Below are 19,908 nucleotides of genomic sequence, written 5' to 3'. Positions count from 1 at the left end.
AGGGGTGAGGTTTGCATAGATACACATCTGTATTTATAGGTAGTTTAGGTATTATATATAACTATCACGACAATTCCCTTGCCCTCTGCTTAAAATTACAAATCCCCACCTTGCAAAATGCCACGCAATTGTAATAGGCTTCTGTGTGGTTGCTTCCTTCAAGCCTTAGAAGCTGTACGCTTCTAGGGCTGGAAACTGGATGGGGCAGAGGGGGGGGGAGAGGTTCATGTACATTATAAAACTGAAGCGTGTTTCTCTTGAGAATATCTCTAGTGGAGTGAGAACTTGGGAAATGCTCATGTGAGACATCTGCTGCGAAAAACACCTTGTGTAACAAAGGCTTGGAAGAGCTGCGGGCAGCCCTCAGAGCAGGGCCACGGGAAATGCCCAGACAGATGTGTCTGTGCTTGGCACAAAGTCAGACAAACCCTACAGGAAAGATGCAAGAGCCATGAAGTCAGACAGACCCACCCTGCTCACGTTATCTCCACATCGCTCTTCATCTGCAGATGGCTCCAACAGCACCGCTGGGGGCAGCGGGAAGAATCCAATTTAAGCACTGAAAACTTGGAGGAAATAGCTTGGGAAGGAGTCATAAAAATGTCACACGCCTGGTCTCATTAGTCCAGCAAAGGGACGTGTCCCACCCACCATGCTGACTGCAAACTGAGCCAGAGCACGAGATCGTCCTGGGGGGACAAACGGCGCAGCCCTCTGAGCAAGGTCCTTGCAGCCCTGGGGTCTGGGTAGTGCTGCATGAGGTCTGTGGCACAGCACAGCACTGCCTGGTAAGCTAGGCTGGGAATAACAGGGAAGCTGTGCTTGTGCTCTGGCCAGACCAATGCTGCCAGCTGCCTGAGAAGTGCCGTGCTCCCTCCAAGCCTCCTGCAAAGTAACACAAGCAAGATTTTTAGCCAGTGTTTTGCTCTGGGCTCGCTAATCAGCCGTGGCCTCCCTCGGACCCTTGCTCCAGGATGGCAAGGGGGATTTTGCATGCCTCAGGTGCTGGGAACAATGAGGTCTCGCTCTCCGGAGGAAGGGGAGAATTCTCTCCCCACAGGAAGCAGTAGGTTAGAAAAAGTGCCTGGATGGAAAATAACTGCTTGCATCCCCAGCTGCCCACTGGCCCTGTGCTGTGTCCATAGCTTGGGAAGAGCTCAGGCCGTATCTTTGCCCAAGATACCATCCCCACACAGAGGAGATCCACTCCAGGGAGCAGTCCTTATCCCAGCCCCACTTTGCTGTGCTTGGTGGAAAAAAAGAAACATTTTTGCTAAGAAACACCAATGGAGCTGCTGAATGCCCCAGAAGGCACAGCCTGCATGCAAGCAAGAAGCCAGCAGAGGTTTTTCTGCAGGTGACCTTAGAGATATTCTTCTCCATGAGACAAGCTGCTCTACGCTCACCAGCACAAAAAAACACATCATTGCTTTCTCCTTCCAAAAGGCCTGGTCCTGCCTGCTTATGTTGGGAGTAAGGCAGGAGAACTGAGCACTTGCAGGCCGTGGAGCATGACATGGAAATACCCAAAGCCAACTGCTCCTCACAGTGCCAGAAAAGCACCATCAGCTCTTGAAGCTCACAAGCACAGTGCATTTAAACACTGAAATTGGTTAAGTGCAACAGTTAATGAACTTTTTGCCACTTGTGCATCTAAAAAAATCTAATTAGAACAGGAAATTTTGACGTTGGCTTTGAAAAAGCATGAATGACTCCAGCAGAGCGGGTCTGAATTCCTCTCCAAGCACCAATGAGTTCCGCAGTAGAGCTCTGGTCTGTCTCAGCACTTTCCTACCCCTCCTGTTTCTTCAAGTCCCCTCTGAAAAATGACAGTGATAGCATTCACCTGCTTTGCTGGTCCTGCAAGCATTCCCTCACTAATCTTGGCACCATCCTTTGTAGACAGAGAGCTGTTCTCAGCTTGAACTGTGCTGATATACACCAGCTGGATATCTGTCCCATTAAAGAGTAGGTGTTACTCAAGTCTATGTTCAATACCTAGGAAACAGGCTTGGGAAATGAGGTTATGCACACAGCATGGTGCTGCACATGAACTAGTAAAAAGCTTTCCTTCTGCCTTGCTGAGGCAGCCCCGAGTGACTGGCTGATTACTGCACCTACATACAGTAAGGCTACGCTGTAAATACGTCAGCAAACAAACCTCAGAAGTGGTAAACACAAGGTGAGAGTATGGAATGTAGAAACAATCACACTTTTTGCTGGCATTTGCTAAGTGCATTGGCTAAATGCCTGAGCTGCTGCAGGAAGGAGCTTCGAAGGCACTCAGCACAGCCCAAATCACAGGCATGGATGCAACACAGCCTGATGTGCTCACAAACCAGGGAAAAATCGACTGCAAAATTCACCATCGGGTTATCTGAATCTTTACAAAGTTACAACAGACTTACTAAAAGTCCCTCGGGTTTCTTCTGAAACTTCTCTCCCTAAGAAAGTCCCCAGGGACATCAGCATTAAATTCCACGTAGCCAGAAGCCCCCAGCTAAAAGCCCCACACACCCAAAATGCAGATGTGTCCTCCAACACACACAGGGCAGGCTGCAACACCCTCACTAAGTAAAACTCAATTAATCTCCTGACCCTCCTCATTAAGATAAATGAGGTCTGACTGTCACTTTACCTTGCCACCCTTTCACTTAAAGCTGAGAAGGAAGCAGATTCTTAATTAGCATCCATTACGGTATTCACAGGTCTCAGTGTAAGGAGTAAGCAATCTGCTATGGCTTAGCAGCCCTGGGTGACATTCTCCATCCCTGGGGGATGCCTGCCTTGTGCTGCAGGGGACAGAGCCCCAGCTGTGGCATCAGGGCAGTGCTGCATCTCACCTCCAGCACAGAAGGCAGCCAGGTGCCCACGTCAAACACCTACAAGGTCTGTGTGATCTCTGCATCTCCTCACTGTGGTTAAGGCTTAAGGTTTTCTAGCTCTTAGCCAAGATAACTCATCCACTCCAGTTAGAGCCAAAAATCCCATTCGCTGTCAGATGTGCACGAGCTCTCATTAGCAGAGGAGAGCTGGATGGTGAATGAGCAACCCTGGCTGCCTTACAGAGAGCTTCTTTTGTTCATGCCAGAGAGCTTCCTGCCACAGAATGCAAGGAGCACAGAACAGTTTCAGGAAGGATTAAAAAAAGCAGGTGGAACAGATTCAGGTTTTTTATACAGCCAGGGTTTAAGAAACTCATTGAGGAGCTGCAGCTACAAGGCCACTCTGACAGAAACCACAGGGCCCAAACAAAACCACGTGTACCTTCAAACATCCCAGTGCTGGCCACCTCTGACCTGCATGCGATGCCTTCTCCTGAAGCACAGCTGTAACGCTCCCAGGGCACGAATGCAAAGTGCAGCCTGCATCTCCCAGTGCTTCTCACCTGCATCTCAGGGAGGGGCTGCTGCAGGGAACGTTAATGAGGAATAGGAAATCCCTGGGCTGCTGAGGTTGTCTCAGAGCATCACACACCGAGGTGTGACCCAGGCACTCCTGCTCCACCTGATGGGACAATCAGCTCCTATCTCCAATGAAAGCACTGTGATCTCCATTGAGGAAGAGCAACGGATTTGATCCCATAGAAGAAAAGACCAAACGGTCTACTGGCTGTTTTAAGAATTCCTGACCTGAGGACGGGACTGCGGTTCAATTTTATCAGCTGCTCAATAGGTGCGTTTAATGAACTTCATCGTTGCCTGGCTCTCAGCTCAGATGGGGATTAGCATTAAGCTGGGCGAAAACAAAGCCATGTGATGGAAAAACACAACTGAGGGTGGAATGCTACGGGGCCAAACCTATAAAAAAAAATCCCCAAATATTCCCACGTTATAAAGAAAATCATAAATCCCCCACAGTTCACCTTTCAGCAATCCTCCATTTATTCCCCATTAAAATCTCCCGGTTGTGCAAATTGGATTCAAATGAACGTATTTCCATTTGCAGGAGGAACCTCGACATCAAGCTGTCAAAATGTCACTCTGTCACTCATGTTTTCATTGCTCCCTGTCACAACAGCGAGGCGTTCCCCTCCCCAGCGGCCTCCTTGGACACAAGGGAATGAGTGGCAGGGGGGGGACGGCTGCTGGCGGGGCGTCTCGTGGGGATGCCATGGTGCAGAAGTGTTGTTTGCCCGTGAATCCAGGCCCGCCGGGCCCTTACTGGCATTGGCCGTCAGCCAAGCGCCGCCGGAGCACAAAAAGTCAATTTAGATGGGGATTTTCATTGACTGGCTGCCCCTCGTTCTTCATGTTTTCAGGGCGACTTATTACGAAAGCTGGCACCGGCCATACGCAGAGCTCTCGTGTAATGGTTTGACTCCGTTAGCAGCACCCAGGATGGAGACTGAATTATAGCCAGGGTGAAAAATATGTGTTATTAATTGAGGATAATCTACTGTGTGTCAGGGATTACGCTGCTCCTCTCGCCTTCCTTAAAGCCAAGCCCATGGGAAAAGTCTTTAGAAACAGACCAGACCCATAAAATCCCTCTGTTCTAAGGGAAGTTTCTGAAAGCAGGAAAAATCTCCAGAACAAAAGTAAATCCCAAGTAGGGCCAAGATTTACCACTTGAGGCTACAGGGGGAAGGGGAAGCAGCAGTGAGATTGCATGTGGGCTGGTTATAGGGCGCAGGAGACGACCAGGGACACAACCCAAAATCCAGGAGACAATGCAAAATAAAACTAGGGATCTTTAAGCTCAGATCCCAATTTTTATACACAGCTGCTCTCAGTGCAGAGATGGGAGCTTAACCATGCACGAGAACATGCCATGTTTTATTGATCATACTGAAAAAACACAAAGCACATCTCCTGAATGCCCAAACCGTGGGCACGAGACCGTACCAACCAGAGCCCCAAACCACCCTCACTTCTGCACTGAGATGTTGCCTTCCAGCTCATGACCCCAAGCCTACGTTGCAAACACTTGAATGCCACCATCTCACATCCCAGCAGGAAAAGGAAAAAACCACAGAATGAGATTCACAAACCCGTGCTCTAACAAGGAAAGAAACTTCCAGTCCCGAAGCAATTGTCAGTTTCTCATCCTGCAAAGCACACGGGACTGCTGCTACACTTCTGCTTCCATAACACCCAGCAGTGATCAGCGTTAGGCCTTCCTAATGTGTCTCTGAAACAATAGCAATTACAGAGTCGCCCATTCATATCTAAAGGCTTAGCAGACTACAACTTCCCTCAGGAGGCTACAGACATTTCATTGAAGCAATTATATTTATGTTGCATTAAAGTACTTTCCTTAGAGCCCCACAGTCACCTTTATACATAAGAAGCAGAGCAGTAAGGAGGAGCCCTCTCAACCCATCCAACTCCTCCAAGCAGATATTTTTGCTTGCTTAAAGACTGCTAAAACACACATCAGGGTTTCTTGCTGCCTTCTTTTTAATGCTATTATACTCGCTCACCCGTGGCATCTGACATGCAGATTGGAGCCCATTTACATGACAAGGAGCCAAAATGGAAGACACTCATCAGTTTATTCCACTCTCCCAGCTCTTGGAGTCTCATCAAGGAGCCAGTAATGCCTGGCAGTGTTGTGAGACCCCAACAAGCAGTGTTCTACACCTCTATCAACCTTAGCTCTCATTACGATGAGATGCTTTCTAGCTTTTTTCTCTTCACTTATCATGCTATGCTAGAAACAGGACTCCAGTGTAGGAGAACAGCCATAGGTCAACAGACAAGCAAAAGGAATTAATAATTTGGTAGGTTTAAAAATCAAAATTAAATATCTGAGTTCAGAACCAGTGTTGTAATTTCGGGAGGGGAGAGATAGCCTGACTCAGAGCATCTGAACACCAGAAGCTGTCAGCACAGCACAGTACTTATTTTTCTTTTTTCCTCCCGTTTTCCTTCAGGAAGCAAAGCAGTCCTCCAGAGATATTCCACCTATGCATTTCAGAGCATGCAGTCAAAAATCATGTTGTCCCAAAGCCCTGCGATCCAGCAGCTGAAAACCTCTCCCTTCCGAGCGGCTCCAGCTGCTCCCTCCCAGCACCCCTGGGGCTCCTGGTCCGTGCCAGCAGCTAAGATCCAGGGCTGAAAAGACACGTCTTGCAAAGCATACACACTGGGGGAGATCTTAGCACTACTGCTCAGAGCACTAAGGAGGGAACAGCTTCTTTGGCTCAGATCTGGGCTCCCCATCTGCCCTCCCAAGCTCTCTGTGTCGCAGGGCGATAGCTACCGCAGCTCTGCATGCTGGTGCTGCCCAGCTCAGTGACCCAAAGGCATTGCCAGAGGCTGGAAACCAGCAGCCTGACTTCTGCAGCTAGCAGAGCATCTTGCAGGCGTGAAACCCATCTCTGCTGCCTTGCTGGACATCACTGGGAATGCCACGGGCTGGGCTGTCCCCTGGTCGCATTGTCATGTCACATCCAAGCTGTCCTGGCCTAGGGATGAACTTGTTGCCATGGTGGGAGTCAAGGCATGCATCGCGCTGCCGGCACGGCTTGCTTTTTATTGCTTCATTCCCATCCTCTCGCAGTGCTGGAGCAGCCCAGCAAAAGCCAGCTGAGCAGAAAACCCGAGGGCTCGGCGCTGCATTTCCCTGCTGCGCACACTGCCTTTCCCCTGGGCTGCCTCCCGCTGGCAGGACACCACAACAGGCGAGAGATGCCAAAGCTTTGAGGCAGGAGCTCTGACCTCTGCAGAACAGGCTTGAAGTGACAGGAGGCAGCTCTCTCCATAAGGAGGTTGTCTCCTGCAATGTCACCCCTGGGCACGGCCAATGCGGTACTGCTGCGGGGATGTTTGTCACAGCAGCCGTATCTTTTAAAACTCCTCTCAGCATTGATTAGCCCCGGTAAAAAACTAAGGGTCTCTCTCATTCATACATTAATGAGTTGCTGAGGTTGGTATCCCTCGTCGCTACGGGCTTTAACAAGGAGGAAAGCAAAGGTGGACTTAAAAATGAAAGCGCCGCTCCTTCCTGAGCAGCGGTTTCAGTGCCTCTGAGATTACAAGGCAGCGCTGCTCTGCGTGTCAGCAAGCCTTGCCAAAATAATGAGCCTGCTTCCGTCCCAAACAGCTCCTGTTGCACTGGAGAAATGAGCAGAAAGGTATTATGGGCTCACACTCACCAGATGGATGTCCTGCTTTGTTCTCCGCTTACAGAAAACCCTACACACACAGTTTGGATTATCTTCATTGTAATTCTAATCACTGCCTCTCTGCAAGGCAAGGAGGGAAGGAGGGATCCTTGCCTCGGTCAGGAGAGCTAATTAAAAGTTGTGAGCCATCCAGGCTCCTTCGCATGCAGGAAGCACTCTTTGGAAGAGCAGGTAATCTCTCATTCTTAGGGGAGTCTAGTTAGTGAAAGAAAAATTAAGCAGGCTTCCCTTGGGCAGGGCGCTGTGCAAGCACGAACCCTGCTTCTCCTGCAGGACCACGAAGGTGCTTCACACGGATGCAAACTATACAGAAAGGTTTGTATGTGGTCCATAGGTGCACAAACGCCTCTGTATGTACATCCAATGCTATCTTTTCTAAGTAGCTGCCTAGGAGCTGTAATGGGGCTGGACTGCTCCAAGCAGGAGCAGGGCCCCAGCCAGACCCAACCAGCTGGGAGAGGACCAGGAGGATCAGAGCCTCCATCCCCAGTTCCAGAGAACAGATGGCTGTCACAGAGGTGCCCAAGGTCAATAGGATGCCATCAGTGGAGCCAGGCTTCCCAAGGCATCACCCACCACACTGCTTTGGCCAAAGCAGTCACACCTGAATCCTTACAGCCAGCTCCCAGGTGCTGTGCTTAGGGTGCAGACAAGTCCTTTGATAGGTGATGGGCAGCCCACTGCTCTGGGTTTCTGGGGCAGAGCCTGCAGAACCCCAAGTGTGCCCTGGAGCATCTCCTCCACAGCCCCTTCAGCACAAGCCCTGTATCTATCTAAAGACAGATTTTTCCCAATGCTCATAAAATATCTCCAAGCCTTATTACCTATGGGCTCACTTAAGACTCATTATTTTTATATGGACTTCTTCTTCTTTTCCCTCCTTATTTTGGAGAGGGATTTTAAGCTGACCTACTTCTCCTCTCTGTGCATCAGGATCATCACAGACAGAAACAGTCAGGACTTCCCCTGTCACTGCAAAGAACTCAAGATGAAGCAAAACCCTCAACCAAGACTGTCCCACAGCCCTCTGGGAGGGAGAAGGCTTATGGAAAACAAACACCACCAGACCTCACAGCTGTTATGTGAAAACCACAACCCCAAAACGTGCAGGAGCCAAGCCACAGGTTTTCACTGCACGGGACGGTGGCAGGACAAGCACAGGAGATGCTGAGCTGCAGGGAAAACACACAGCAATGGGCAACCACACCAAGAAACAAGTGGAAATAGAACTGCTGCTGTTGCCTGATCCTTGGGGAGTAGCACGAATCTGGTCTTTGCCTCATGGGAATCCAGCTGCCCTGGGGAACTCTCCTGGCAGAAGGATGCTCTGGTTAATGCTCCTACCTTTATGCCCAAAGCAAATCCAAACACAAACAGGATCTGTTTCTACTACCAGAAGGATCTGCAAACTGACTTTAAATGGCACAGCTTAGACATCTGCAAACAGCTTACCCCAAAAAACACATTAACTCTCATCTTTCCTTTTACGTGAAGACTTGGGAGTGGCCAAAGGAACACAAGAAAGATCCCGCTGCCGACCAAAGCCATCTCGTTGTGATCCACAATGACTTGATGCAGCAGGATTGCTGCCCCTGCCCCTCCTGGGCACAGCAGGCAGGAAAACACTTGGTTTTTCCTTGATGAATGAGCACAGAAGTATTGATCAAATGCAGCAGAGCACAATGCTGCAGCTGAAGTATGCACACACAGAGTCTTTTCTGCTAGGGCAACACCGCCGCTCATTTACACACCAGCAGCCTAAAACTCTCTCTTTTGTACATCCAAATTGATCCTCACTCTTAATTAGCGCTCTCAGTTGCAGCTAAATTTCATTTGTTTCTTCCAAACGTGGCCTGATCCATTGTCCCTCTCCTCTGACCTGTGAAAATTAGTCATTGAGCTCACTGACAGTGGTAAGTGCGAAATGCAGCATCAAAGGGACATAATGGGGGCCTCAGGACTGACAAAAAACCACCATTAATCAAGGCATGCTCAAGAGGTGCCAACTTACAGAGGCATGCGAGAGGTGCTGGTCTCAGGGAGGAGGGACAGGAGAGGATTCTGCCAGTGCACAGAGAACATCTCCGCTCCTGGAGACATCCCGAGGATTCGCCTGCCTGCTCTCTCAGGGATCTCCTCGGTGCGAGGAGTGGGGACGGAGCTCGTCTCACAACATCACTGCTCTGCTCCAGCTGCAGCCTGGCCCCTGCTGCTGTCAGGAGTGATGTGTGGGACACCCCACGGGATCACGAGGGGAGCGTCAGCACTTCCTCCTGTGCTTCTAGAGCTGACACGAGTGCCTGCAGGCTCCCAGAGCTGAACATGGCATCATTCAGACAGGAGAGCCCAGTGCTGAGCCCTTGTGCCATCCCAGGGCTGAGCCAAGGAGAAGCTCAGGCAGCACTGACAGCACAGCGAGGCAAAACCGGGACACAGTCATCACATGGAGCAGGACCCTGCAATAGCACTGCAGCTGAGAGGTAAAGGGTCCACCTTTAGCTGGTAGGAGCAGAGAGACTTCCAATATCAGGAATCCAAAGCGAAGAGGAAAATCTCTGCAAAATTCCAACCTCTGTAGCCGAGCAGCGTGCTGAAACCCTGTCCTGCAAATCCACATCGTTAAACAGACTCAGCAAATCCAAACGACTCTCACTTTCAAGGTCCTGCATTCAGAAGCCCACAATGGAGAACAATGAGGTAGAGAAAAAAACGAGGATCTTGACGCTGCATTCAGAAGGCCATCTGGTCCAGCCGGCGCAGCCAGCGCTGGGAACGGGCAGCGCTGTGAGTTGAGATTTAATCTGAGCCACTTATTGAGTGACCTCAGGCGAATCGTTTGACCTCCTTTTGCCTCAGTCAACCCAACTGTAAAATTGGGTTTAAAGCAAGAACCTCTCTGAAAACCATATGCTGTGCCAAGGAGGAGTGGGAGCAGATCCCCTTCCCAGCAACAGGGCTGTGATGGAGGGTCAAGCCAAAAGTGAAGCAGAAAAGACAGGATCCAGCATCCCAACCGCCGTCTGCTCACTGATTTGTCCCTCCCAGCTTCACACCATGCTGGGGAAGCATGGAGGTCACTGGGGGACTGCCTTTGCTCATGCACCCAATGACCTCAAACATCCCAAATCAGGGTCCTCAACTCCCAAACTCATGGCGGGATCAGGGTGAACTACACAGCCCTGAGATGTCTCTACCGACTGCTTCCTACGTCTCTTTATTTATTTGTATTTTGGTCATTTTCAGTAACTGTGAGTCACAGGCACCATCAGAGCTTCAAGGCAAAAAGCAGCAGCACTTTCCTTTAACTTGCAGATACTTGCTGTTACCCACCAGATTAAGAGCATCGACTGCTATGGTCAAACACACTGGAAAGTTAATTCCTACTCACAGCCTTGCCAATGAAGGGCAGCAGAAACACAATCTCCTCTCTCACCTGAGCACCAGCACTGCATTGGCCTCTTGGCAGGCTTGCAGTGAAGCAAAGACACAGATGAAACAATTCCCCAGCTAACGTGGGTCCCCAGCTTGTCCCCAACGTGCTCAGAGCACTTTGCAATAGCACTGACGTGCACAGGGATTTGCAAAGGGCAAATCACCCCATATTGAGAGAAACTGAGGCACAGCTGGCTGGGGGGCTGGGCCTTTCTCAGGATATGAGAATGAAAGCCATACCTGTGGCACCATGCTAACACCCAAGGCAGAGAACTGGGGAGCATCCCCACACTGCAGAGCTGGCAGAATTTCTGTGCTCCGAGAGTTAATTGAGACAAATAACTCAACAGTGCTACCATTAATGAAATTCTTCTGATATATTTCCCCTGAGCTTTCTATAAATGACTAAGTGACATTACTGCCTGCAGTGCAAACCCACTATATGAGAGATAACATTGCTGGAGCGAAGGTTGGCGCATCTACGTCAGAAGCCTTGTGGAGAAGTGTGAGATGATATTTAAATAACTATCACACTGCTACGAAATGAGCAGCCGAGAGAAATATGGCCTTATAATGTGCTCGAGTCTCAGGATGGATTCTGGCTCTTAGATGCAGACACTGAAATGTGGCGGGTAGTTAAGTGATAAACTCTTTTAATCCCCCAAATCGACAAGAATTGCCAGCCAAATCTCCCCGCTCCCCCCAGTGGCTCCTAAATCTGTGTGTTTGCTTTGCAGCACATGTGGGGCCACAGTGTAGATGTAAGAGGCAGCATCATGTGAGCCAGAGTGTCCTGGAGGCAGCAGGAAGAGCTGGTGAAGGGAAAGAGCCCACTCACCATCATCTCCCTCCCCTGGAAGCCTCTCTGTCTTTTTGCTCCACTCCATTTTATTTTTTCCTTCTCTTTTCCTGTAGCTCCTGTCGGGAATTTTTCCCCCCTGAGAACCACTGCTACACACCCAGAATTTGTGCTGGGTTCACCAAGACCTGTGAGCACACAGAGCACAGACATCAGGAAGATGGAGGAAGTTTTAGGAGGAAGCTTAGGAGGAAGGGTGGTGAAGCACTGGAACAGGTTGCCCAAGGAGGCTGTGGATGCCCCATCCCTGGAGGCATTCAAGGCCAGGCTGGATGTGGCTCTGGGCAGCCTGGGCTGCTGGCTGGCAGCCCTGCACACAGCAGGATGATCATTGTGGTCCTTTTCAACCCAAGCCACTCTATGATTCTATGACCAGCCAGAGAAGCACAGCAGGTATCAACATGAAGCCCTTCTGCTCAAACTCAATATTCAGCACCAGATAAGAAAGAGCATTAAATGCAAACACAACTGTGTGTGTGAGTGCAGGAAGCCTGGTACGCAGCCCTGGATGTTAAACTGTGATAAACCGCAAGTGAACAACAGCCAGAAGTTGCTGGGAGGAGCACAACTGTATCTACAAAGCAGCAATGTGACACCAGGACACATTCTTTCCCACCAGCACGTGTCTCACACCCCAGAACAGACCACCACAACAGCATCCCATCCCAGCAGTGAGAACAGCCTCGCACGGTGCAAGCACAGGTGACAGCCAGGGCTCCGCTCACACGGAAGGCACAGAAAATCCCATAGCAAACCCATGTGTTTAAGGTCTCACTTCCCAGACTCAGCCTGCGTCCCACAGTGGCACTGCCCAGGAAATACGCTGGTGACAAATTTGGTGCCACCTTATATAAACCTTAATTTTAAATGCTAACTTCATAATGAGTGGAACAAAACTGTGTAAAAACATTTCCCACTCTAAGCCTGGTTTGATCCCCCCAGTATGGCCTTCTTTTGTAATTACATCCCTTTGTGATCTCCCTCTAATGCCTTGTATTGTGACCCATAAAATAATCAGCCCCCTTTGTCTCTCTCTAATCCTTTTAGACTTCCTTCTTGTCTCTACACTCTTATAAATGCTGCCATTATTTGGGCTCAGCAGCTCTTCCCACCACCCCAGAGCCTGGAAAAGGGGCTGCAGGTTAAACCCTGAATGTATTCCGCGCAGAGGAGCTGAACCCATGGGAAGAAGTGGGCTGCTTGGAAAACCCCACAACTCGCAACCTCCTCCCCTCAGCAGCAGCTTAGCAGGGAAAACAACTCGTGAGCATGCATATTCAGCAGACCTCCCTCTTTTTATATTTTGTAAACGGCCTCCAGACCCTCGGCCTGGGAGTCTGTGGGGAGAGCAGGTGACCCCAAGATAGGCTGAGAATGACCGGGGGGATGGAGGAATGGGATACAGGGCTAGATGCAGAAGGGAAGGGGTAAGGGAGCCCTGTGGGCACAGGGGATGCACGGTGCTAAGATAGGTGATGACTGGTCCCCGATGGCAAGGCAAAGGAGGAGTGTGGCACTGCCAGCCCAGGTCTGTCCAGAGCTGCTCTCACACCCAAGCTGTCACACGCTGGGCCCGTTTCAACAAGCTTCAAGAAATGTCTCTGGATCCAAGTTGCACGATTGACTTACTTCCTCTTTTCTAATCTTTTTTTAATAGCACCAGATCAAACAGTGAAAATTGCTACTCTCAGGCTGGATGCGTGCAGAGCCTGAACCAATACCCAGTTAGATGGTGATTTCCAATTAGTGGTAACTGCTTGTTATTGAGTGATATAATCAATGGGTCTTACTTCACTGGCCGGGCTGTGATTTATGATGATGCAGAGCCAGCTCCATCAAATTACAGCATTGGCAAAAGGGCTGGAAATGCCACGAGACAACATGAGGAAGGCTGAGCTGAGCAAAGGGCAGCAGTGAGAAGAAAAGTGGAATCAATAGGCAGAGCTGTAAGAGAGCCACAGGTGGCTGTGGGTCAGGGAGCTTCCAAAGGAGTGGGTGCAGAGCTCAGGGGGTGTCTTCACCCACAGCCAGGCTCTCCTGGACACCGCTGCCTCAGGAAAACATCAAACTGATACTAATTAAAACAGCACCGAGTCATGAGAAATCATGAAACTGCCATTAGGGAAAAGATCTGCATTCAATAAGCTGATCAGATCATAAAAACACGCCACATTCCACCTCTTCAACCTCCACACCAGGCTCTGAACAGGAGCAGAGACGCCAACCGAGGGCACTCCAAGCAGTGTGCCAGGCAGAGGGTGGGAATGCTGAGGCTCCTGCCTGGCTCAGCCACGTGTGCACTGCTTGCACAGTCATTCAAAAGGAGGTGACAGCACAAAAATATGAGCAACGTGCTTCACACACAACTTGCCAACCCACAGAACAGACAAGATCTGCTTCCCTCCGCTCCGTACCTTTGCTTATTAGGGACAAAATACAGAAATTCCCAAAGACTTCAGGCAATTTCATCAGCCCATTTGGAGGAGGAAGGTTTTAAGACGTGTTCGCTCCATGGGGAAACTGAGGCAGGGGAGTAATAAGATCCGGGGCGGATGGGACTGACAACACAGGCTGCCCCGTTTCCCACTTCTACACACACCTATCACCGTGGCACAGTTACAAACTGCAGCACCTCGGTGGTTTACAGCCTGTGCCAAAGCTGTGGTCTCTTTGCCAGGGGATACCTGCCCTCCCAGCGCCAGCAGAGCCGCACGCGCCGCGGCTGCGAGCCCCATATTCTTCCACTTAAACTTTGCTTCATGCCAACTGTCAGAGTACATTTGAAACATAAAAATATGATATCCAACCCACATTTCCTGAATGCAAATATGTACATTCCTCCGAGCCAAGAAGATTATATTCCAAGCAATAATACAAAGCCAGGGTCTGTAACGGTGATATGAGACTAACAGCGTGCCTTTGAAGACAGCAGAAAGTGCAGCAGAGCTCTCGAGGGGCTCTGCTCTGTCAGATCCCTTTTATTCCTCAGTAGCACGGCCTTGATCAACTTTCAAGATTTCTGTTTGCAAAAGGTTTCTGTTTCTCCTTTGCTTTTGTGCTCAGATGTCAGGCTCAGAGGGAAGAAGAGATCAGCACTGGGATGAGGTTTTACTTGCTGGCAGTGTTTACTTTGCTCTGCACAGGGCTGCTCAGCGCGTGGCTTTTTTCTTCCAGGCAGCCAGCACCCATGGCTTCAATGCAGTGCTCCCCTAAGATGCAGCTGACAACCCTTAGTTTGATTTGATTATCTGGAGCATGGAAGATCGCTGTTACCTGCAGGTAACCACCCTGAGATACAGAGGCTTGAGGGGACAGCTGGGATCTGCTCTCAGGAGGTAGAAGCGAGCCCTGCGCTGCCATCCATCACAGCAGGAGCTGAGTAGGGCAGCAGGTTACACCTGCCCACAGTTTTCCCCAGTCACTCCTGTTATCAGTAGAAGCTGTGGCATCAAGGCCAGGTGCCCTACACTCTGTGCTGGCCTCACCCAGACGTTTTCTCAGAGCCTAAAGACAGAATGGGCTTCTGAGCATCTTCAGAGTGATCCCTTTTATGTTTTGATTCACACGAAGATGGCTACGAAAGGAAATGCTATTCGGGGACACACAGCACATCACATACATATTGATGCCACAGCCGAGATAACAGTGTTTATTGACAATCTGCTATCCCAAAGGTAATTCCTCTGGCTCTCATGTCTCCTGTTTACAGGTCTGAGAAGTCTGACACTGTGCTTGCACGTCAGCCAGCTCCCAGCTCATAAATGCCAGAGCCATTCACAAAAGCGCTCTGAGGTTTAGCACTGCAAGACTGACAAGTTTTAGATCCAGCTGCTAATCTGGCACGGACCCAAAGCCCTTGGCTCCTGGACAATGTCATTTCTTACACTACTGAAAAGCTAGGTTTGCAGATGGCCACTTCATGCACTTGGGAATTGTTATACACAAGGGCTGAAGTGTTCCCTTGGTGGGCTGCCAGCGGACCCCAGCGCAGCGGGGAGCGGGACGCAGAGCTTCAAAGGGCCCCCCAGGCTGGGTTCTGCCACCAGGGGACCCTGGGTCTGGCCCCATACTTTGCCATAGACTTTTCTGCTTTGCACCAAGAAAGCATGGGGTAGCTTGCATATACAATGGAAGTAGTAGTAAGGGGATTGCACGCTAAGGACAGCGATAGCCACCTTCCAAACAAGTTGGAAGACAATTCAATAACACTTAATTTAACAGATCAGCATTTGGCCAGGTCTCAGGATCTTATCGGATACCCATGTTCCCAGCTTTACAGAAATTATACTTAGCAGCAACTTCTCATTACAAGCAAAAAGGATGAGCAGCAGTCTGAGAGCAAAGCCATCTACACAAGGACAGAAGCCACAGTGAGCAGCTCCTGAGCTCTGCTTCAGTCTCAGGACAGATCCACAACCAGAGCTGGCAAAGGGGGAAAGTCACCAGAATCACAAGGTTGGAAACAACCTGCTGGATCATCCAGTCCAACAGCAGACACCCCAAGAGGACCACAGCCACTGCAGCATTTCCAGATGCAAGGGGCTGGAGTTGCAGCCAGCCCTGTAATTCTTCCTCCCCCACCTTTAAATTTCATTCCCTCGCTGACATTTTCATCTCTCTCCTCCTCCAGGCTCACCCACCAGACTATCTGTCTGGTGTTGTTAGCCTTGCCCCCAAAGGCACTGCCACGCTTGATAGTAAATAAGACCTCGCTGCCTCCACACTGCCTGTCTTAAATAACAAAATGAGAGAAACCATGACCTTCTGAAGGTCTTCGTCTCTGGTTTGGGAAGTACTGCCTGCCAAGCAGAGTCCATCAAGCTGCAAAGCTGACCCTGGTTTCAATCTCCCTGCCGTGGGCTGGCTGCCCCCACCAGCTCAGGGCCCCATTCACCCCTGCCTTGAGCACCTCCAGGGATGGGGCACACACAGCTCTCCGGGCAGCAGTGCCAGGGCCTCACCACCCTCTGAGTAAAGAATTTCCACCTGACACCTAGCCTAAATCTCCGTTCTTTCAGTTTAAAATCATTTCTCCTTGTCCTATCACCGTCACACCACGCTTCCCAGCAAAACCAGAGCCCACAGCAGAACCACAGCACGAGGCGCAGGCAGGGCAAAGCCCCTACTTACTCGCTGCCTGGATCTTCGCCTTCCGGCTCACCACCAGCCCATAATGGTTCTGTGCCATGCAGTCGTACTCGCCCTCGTCGGAGGAGCCGTCTCCCCTCACCCTCTGGAAGCGGGAGACGTACAGCGAGCCGTTGGCCAACATGAAGGCGTTCTCGCTGTCCACAATCAGGGCGCCGTTCTTGCGCCACGTGATGGTGATGGGCTGGATGCCTTCCACCTGGCAGTAGAGGATCAGGGGCTGCTCCTGCACCGCTATGTCATCGCTGGGCTCCACAACGAACGCCAGCTCAGAGGAGTGACCGAAATCTGAAAAGCGAGGAGAGAGAAGGGCAACACATCAGCAACAAGATGAAGCGACAGTCAACACTAAGGCAGCTAACAGGCCATTAACGTTCCAGAAAAATAAGCAACCTTTGGGCGTGCTTTGCATCCAAAGGCTTTGCCCTCGAAGTCCCAGGTTTGGTTTCCAAAGGCACATCCACAGACACAGCCCTCCAAGGCTGAGATAAGTTACTGCAGAATTTGCCCCAACAACAGGCAAACCCCCCCTTCCCATCACACAGATGCACACTCCTTTACTTCTTTTGCCAACTGAACGTTTAAACTCTATGTCTTTGGCCTGCTGTGCTTCATTTGGTCCAGCACCCCTTTTTAGGGTGTAATTTGCCATACAACCATGATTAGGCACTACAGAAGGCGACAGAAATAGAGCTGTTGTTTAAAGGTTAGCCCAAAACACACACTGACATGAAAGACCAAGAAACAGGAGTCATATAAATATTTGAAGGGCGTAAACATAGTGATGGAGGCAATTTTTTTAATTTTTTTTAAGGGAAGAGCAATGAAGAAATTCCAGAAGAGCAAGAAAAGTGGTATTTCCAAGCACAGGGAAAACCATTCTGGCTGTTCTTTTGGTGCAGCTCCCACAGCTCTGCTCTGACACCCAGCTTCCCCCTTCCCCTGGGCTCCAGGGGCCCAATGCCACGGCTTCCTGCAGAACTGGGATGCACGTGGCCAACATCTCCCAGCAGACAGAGGCCACAGAATGGTCTTTGGGATGCCTGCCTCTGGAAGACCCCAGCACGGCCAGGATCCCACCACGAGAAAGGTCCAACTGGGTGGAGAGCAGATCGTTAATGCATGGGAGGAGTAGGAGAGAGCTATCCTAAAAGAAGGGAGAAAAAAAAAAAGGAAAAAAAGAAAAAATGCCTGTCTTTTTTTTTGCTCTGCAAACCCAGCGCGATTTTTTTCTTTCTTTCTGCAAATCCCCATTGCTTTCTACAGCAACTTAAATTGGATTACGGGGGATAAACATTGAGTGCAACCTGAGCCAAGGCAGATGGACGGAGCAGACAAAGAAGGCCGGGGTAGTGCAGGCAGGTCAAAGGTACTGCTGTCAAGGTATGAGTGTGTGCAGGGAATGGACAAACTCTACTTAGTGACAGACACCTAAAGCACACACTTTATTAACCCATTAAGTCTTAAAACGTCAGGCTAGCCCCAGCCATCTCAGTGATCTATCGCTCGCCGTGACTGCTCTCTTTACGAGATAGCCTTGGGGTCCTCTCTGCAAGTTACACTGCAGCCAGCACAAAGCCATCAATTACTTTATGAAAATTAAGGAATTGAGATGAATGCTCTGCATTTTTCTGCAAAGTGGACAGAGCCTCATCAGCATCAACCATGCTGGGGCCCCACTCCGTGTTATGCAGGATAGGGACCTCCTCCTGCCTCCCCTCTGAGCTTCTGGCTCTCTACAGACTGACCAGGAATTTAGGATTTAACCTAAAAGACAACCAAAAGAAAGCAACCAACACAAATCCTAATGAATTAAATGCCCCATCTTCCCCCAGCTCCCCTGTATTCTCAGATAAAACAGCTTGTTATTATACGTACAATAAAGGAAGTAAGGAAGAATCAACATAATTACATGCCCTTCCCACAATAGCTGTCATTATAATAACCATCATTAAGGCGTGTGATTGGAGATAATCATGTTTACCTCCATAAACATTCGGTCTGCATCCAAACCATGGGCTGCTCAAGCAGCAGCAGTGAGGGCACTCACAATTAGGACTGGTGGGACACAAAGTGGGGCAGGGACGGCTGCTGGCTGCTCCTGGGGTCTCCTTGGGACTGTGCCTCCAGGGGTGACACAGGACATCGACTGCTTTGTTCCCTACAGATGCCTGACAGCACCAGAAGCACCCCAAATTCTGGCTCCTGGGATGCTTTTCTGTCCTTGAAGAAATCCCACTGCCACTTTCCTGAGCTTCAGGGCAAGGCAACCAGCTGATGGGATGCATGAGGAGAGGGAAGCCCAGCCCCTCCTTACATCAGACAGATAACAAGTGCTAATATGGGATTAAGGGAGAAGCCAAGCTCCGTCCTTCACCCCAACACCCCATATAAGCTCTGGGACGCTGCCCCATCCAGTGCTGCACAGCATAAGGAACAAGCACGAGAAACCAGCCCACAAACTGCCCAGCCTGGGGCCCATGGGCTGCTGCACAGCTGATCTGAAGAAAGCAGGGCACAAGACATGGTAGGAACTGGGCACCTTACACGTTTTGTCCTCTTTGAAATATTTCCCTGCATCCACTTGGCTGTAAGCACAGTGGGAATTTCCACTCAGTGGGATTACTCACAAATAGCATGGATTTCAAGAACTGGGCTCTGAACAGATGAAGCTGAGGTCTGGCCTTCCAAACGGGCACTGTGGGGACACCAGTCCTCAAAGCAGACCCCAGACCTGGGATAAGAGGTGAAGGCAGCAGGATGAGGTACTGGGGACGAGGGGCAGCAGCTCCATTAGCAGCAATACCTGACCAGGCAGCAGCGAGGCACAGAAATGATGGAAAGGAAGCAAATGATGCTCTGAACATGCATGGAAACAGCAAAAGTGCGACTAATTGTGAGAGAGGAAATCACTGAGGTCATATGCGTTCCCTATAGAGTCTAAAAGCCCCAGCCACGGGCTGAGTACCAAACCTGCCCATCCCACACGGCATCCCGGGCCCCAGCCCTGAAGCATTATGCTCTGCAGTGCCTCTCCTGCAAGCAGGCACGGGGCTGGAGGTGAGGAGATCACCCATCAGAGCCCCAGCCCTTCGCTGGACAACCTCCTTCTCTCCTACAGAAGGATGAAGGGAGGAAGCCTCATCAGCTCTGACATAAAGGCCACGAGAAAATTATTGGAACCCTCACCCTACAAGTCTCCTTTTGAGAAACATTTACCATCTCCCTGAGCTACACAATATGAGACGATATGTGCAAATATTTAACAAAAACTACTTCCCCTATTGATCAAGCAGACAGGCATACTCAGAGAAACCAATTAGCACTTGTGCTTTTG

General features: G+C 50.1%; 1 protein-coding gene across 2 annotated transcripts in view; it reads right to left on the bottom strand.

Annotated features, from left to right (window-relative positions):
• Nucleotides 1–19,908, bottom strand: part of IGDCC3 (immunoglobulin superfamily DCC subclass member 3) — a 91,780-nt gene that overhangs the window by 62,640 nt on the left and 9,232 nt on the right. For both annotated transcript variants that reach the window (XM_052671723.1, XM_052671724.1), the window contains exon 2: nt 16,554–16,859. In XM_052671723.1, the coding sequence (XP_052527683.1) occupies nt 16,554–16,859 (306 nt within the window). The remainder of the gene's footprint in view (nt 1–16,553; nt 16,860–19,908) is intronic.

This window comes from Tympanuchus pallidicinctus, unplaced genomic scaffold (genome assembly GCF_026119805.1).
Source record: "Tympanuchus pallidicinctus isolate F22 unplaced genomic scaffold, pur_lepc_1.0 scaffold12, whole genome shotgun sequence".
Classification (NCBI taxonomy): Eukaryota; Metazoa; Chordata; class Aves; order Galliformes; family Phasianidae; genus Tympanuchus; species Tympanuchus pallidicinctus.
This window is presented reverse-complemented; position numbering and strand designations above follow the sequence as displayed.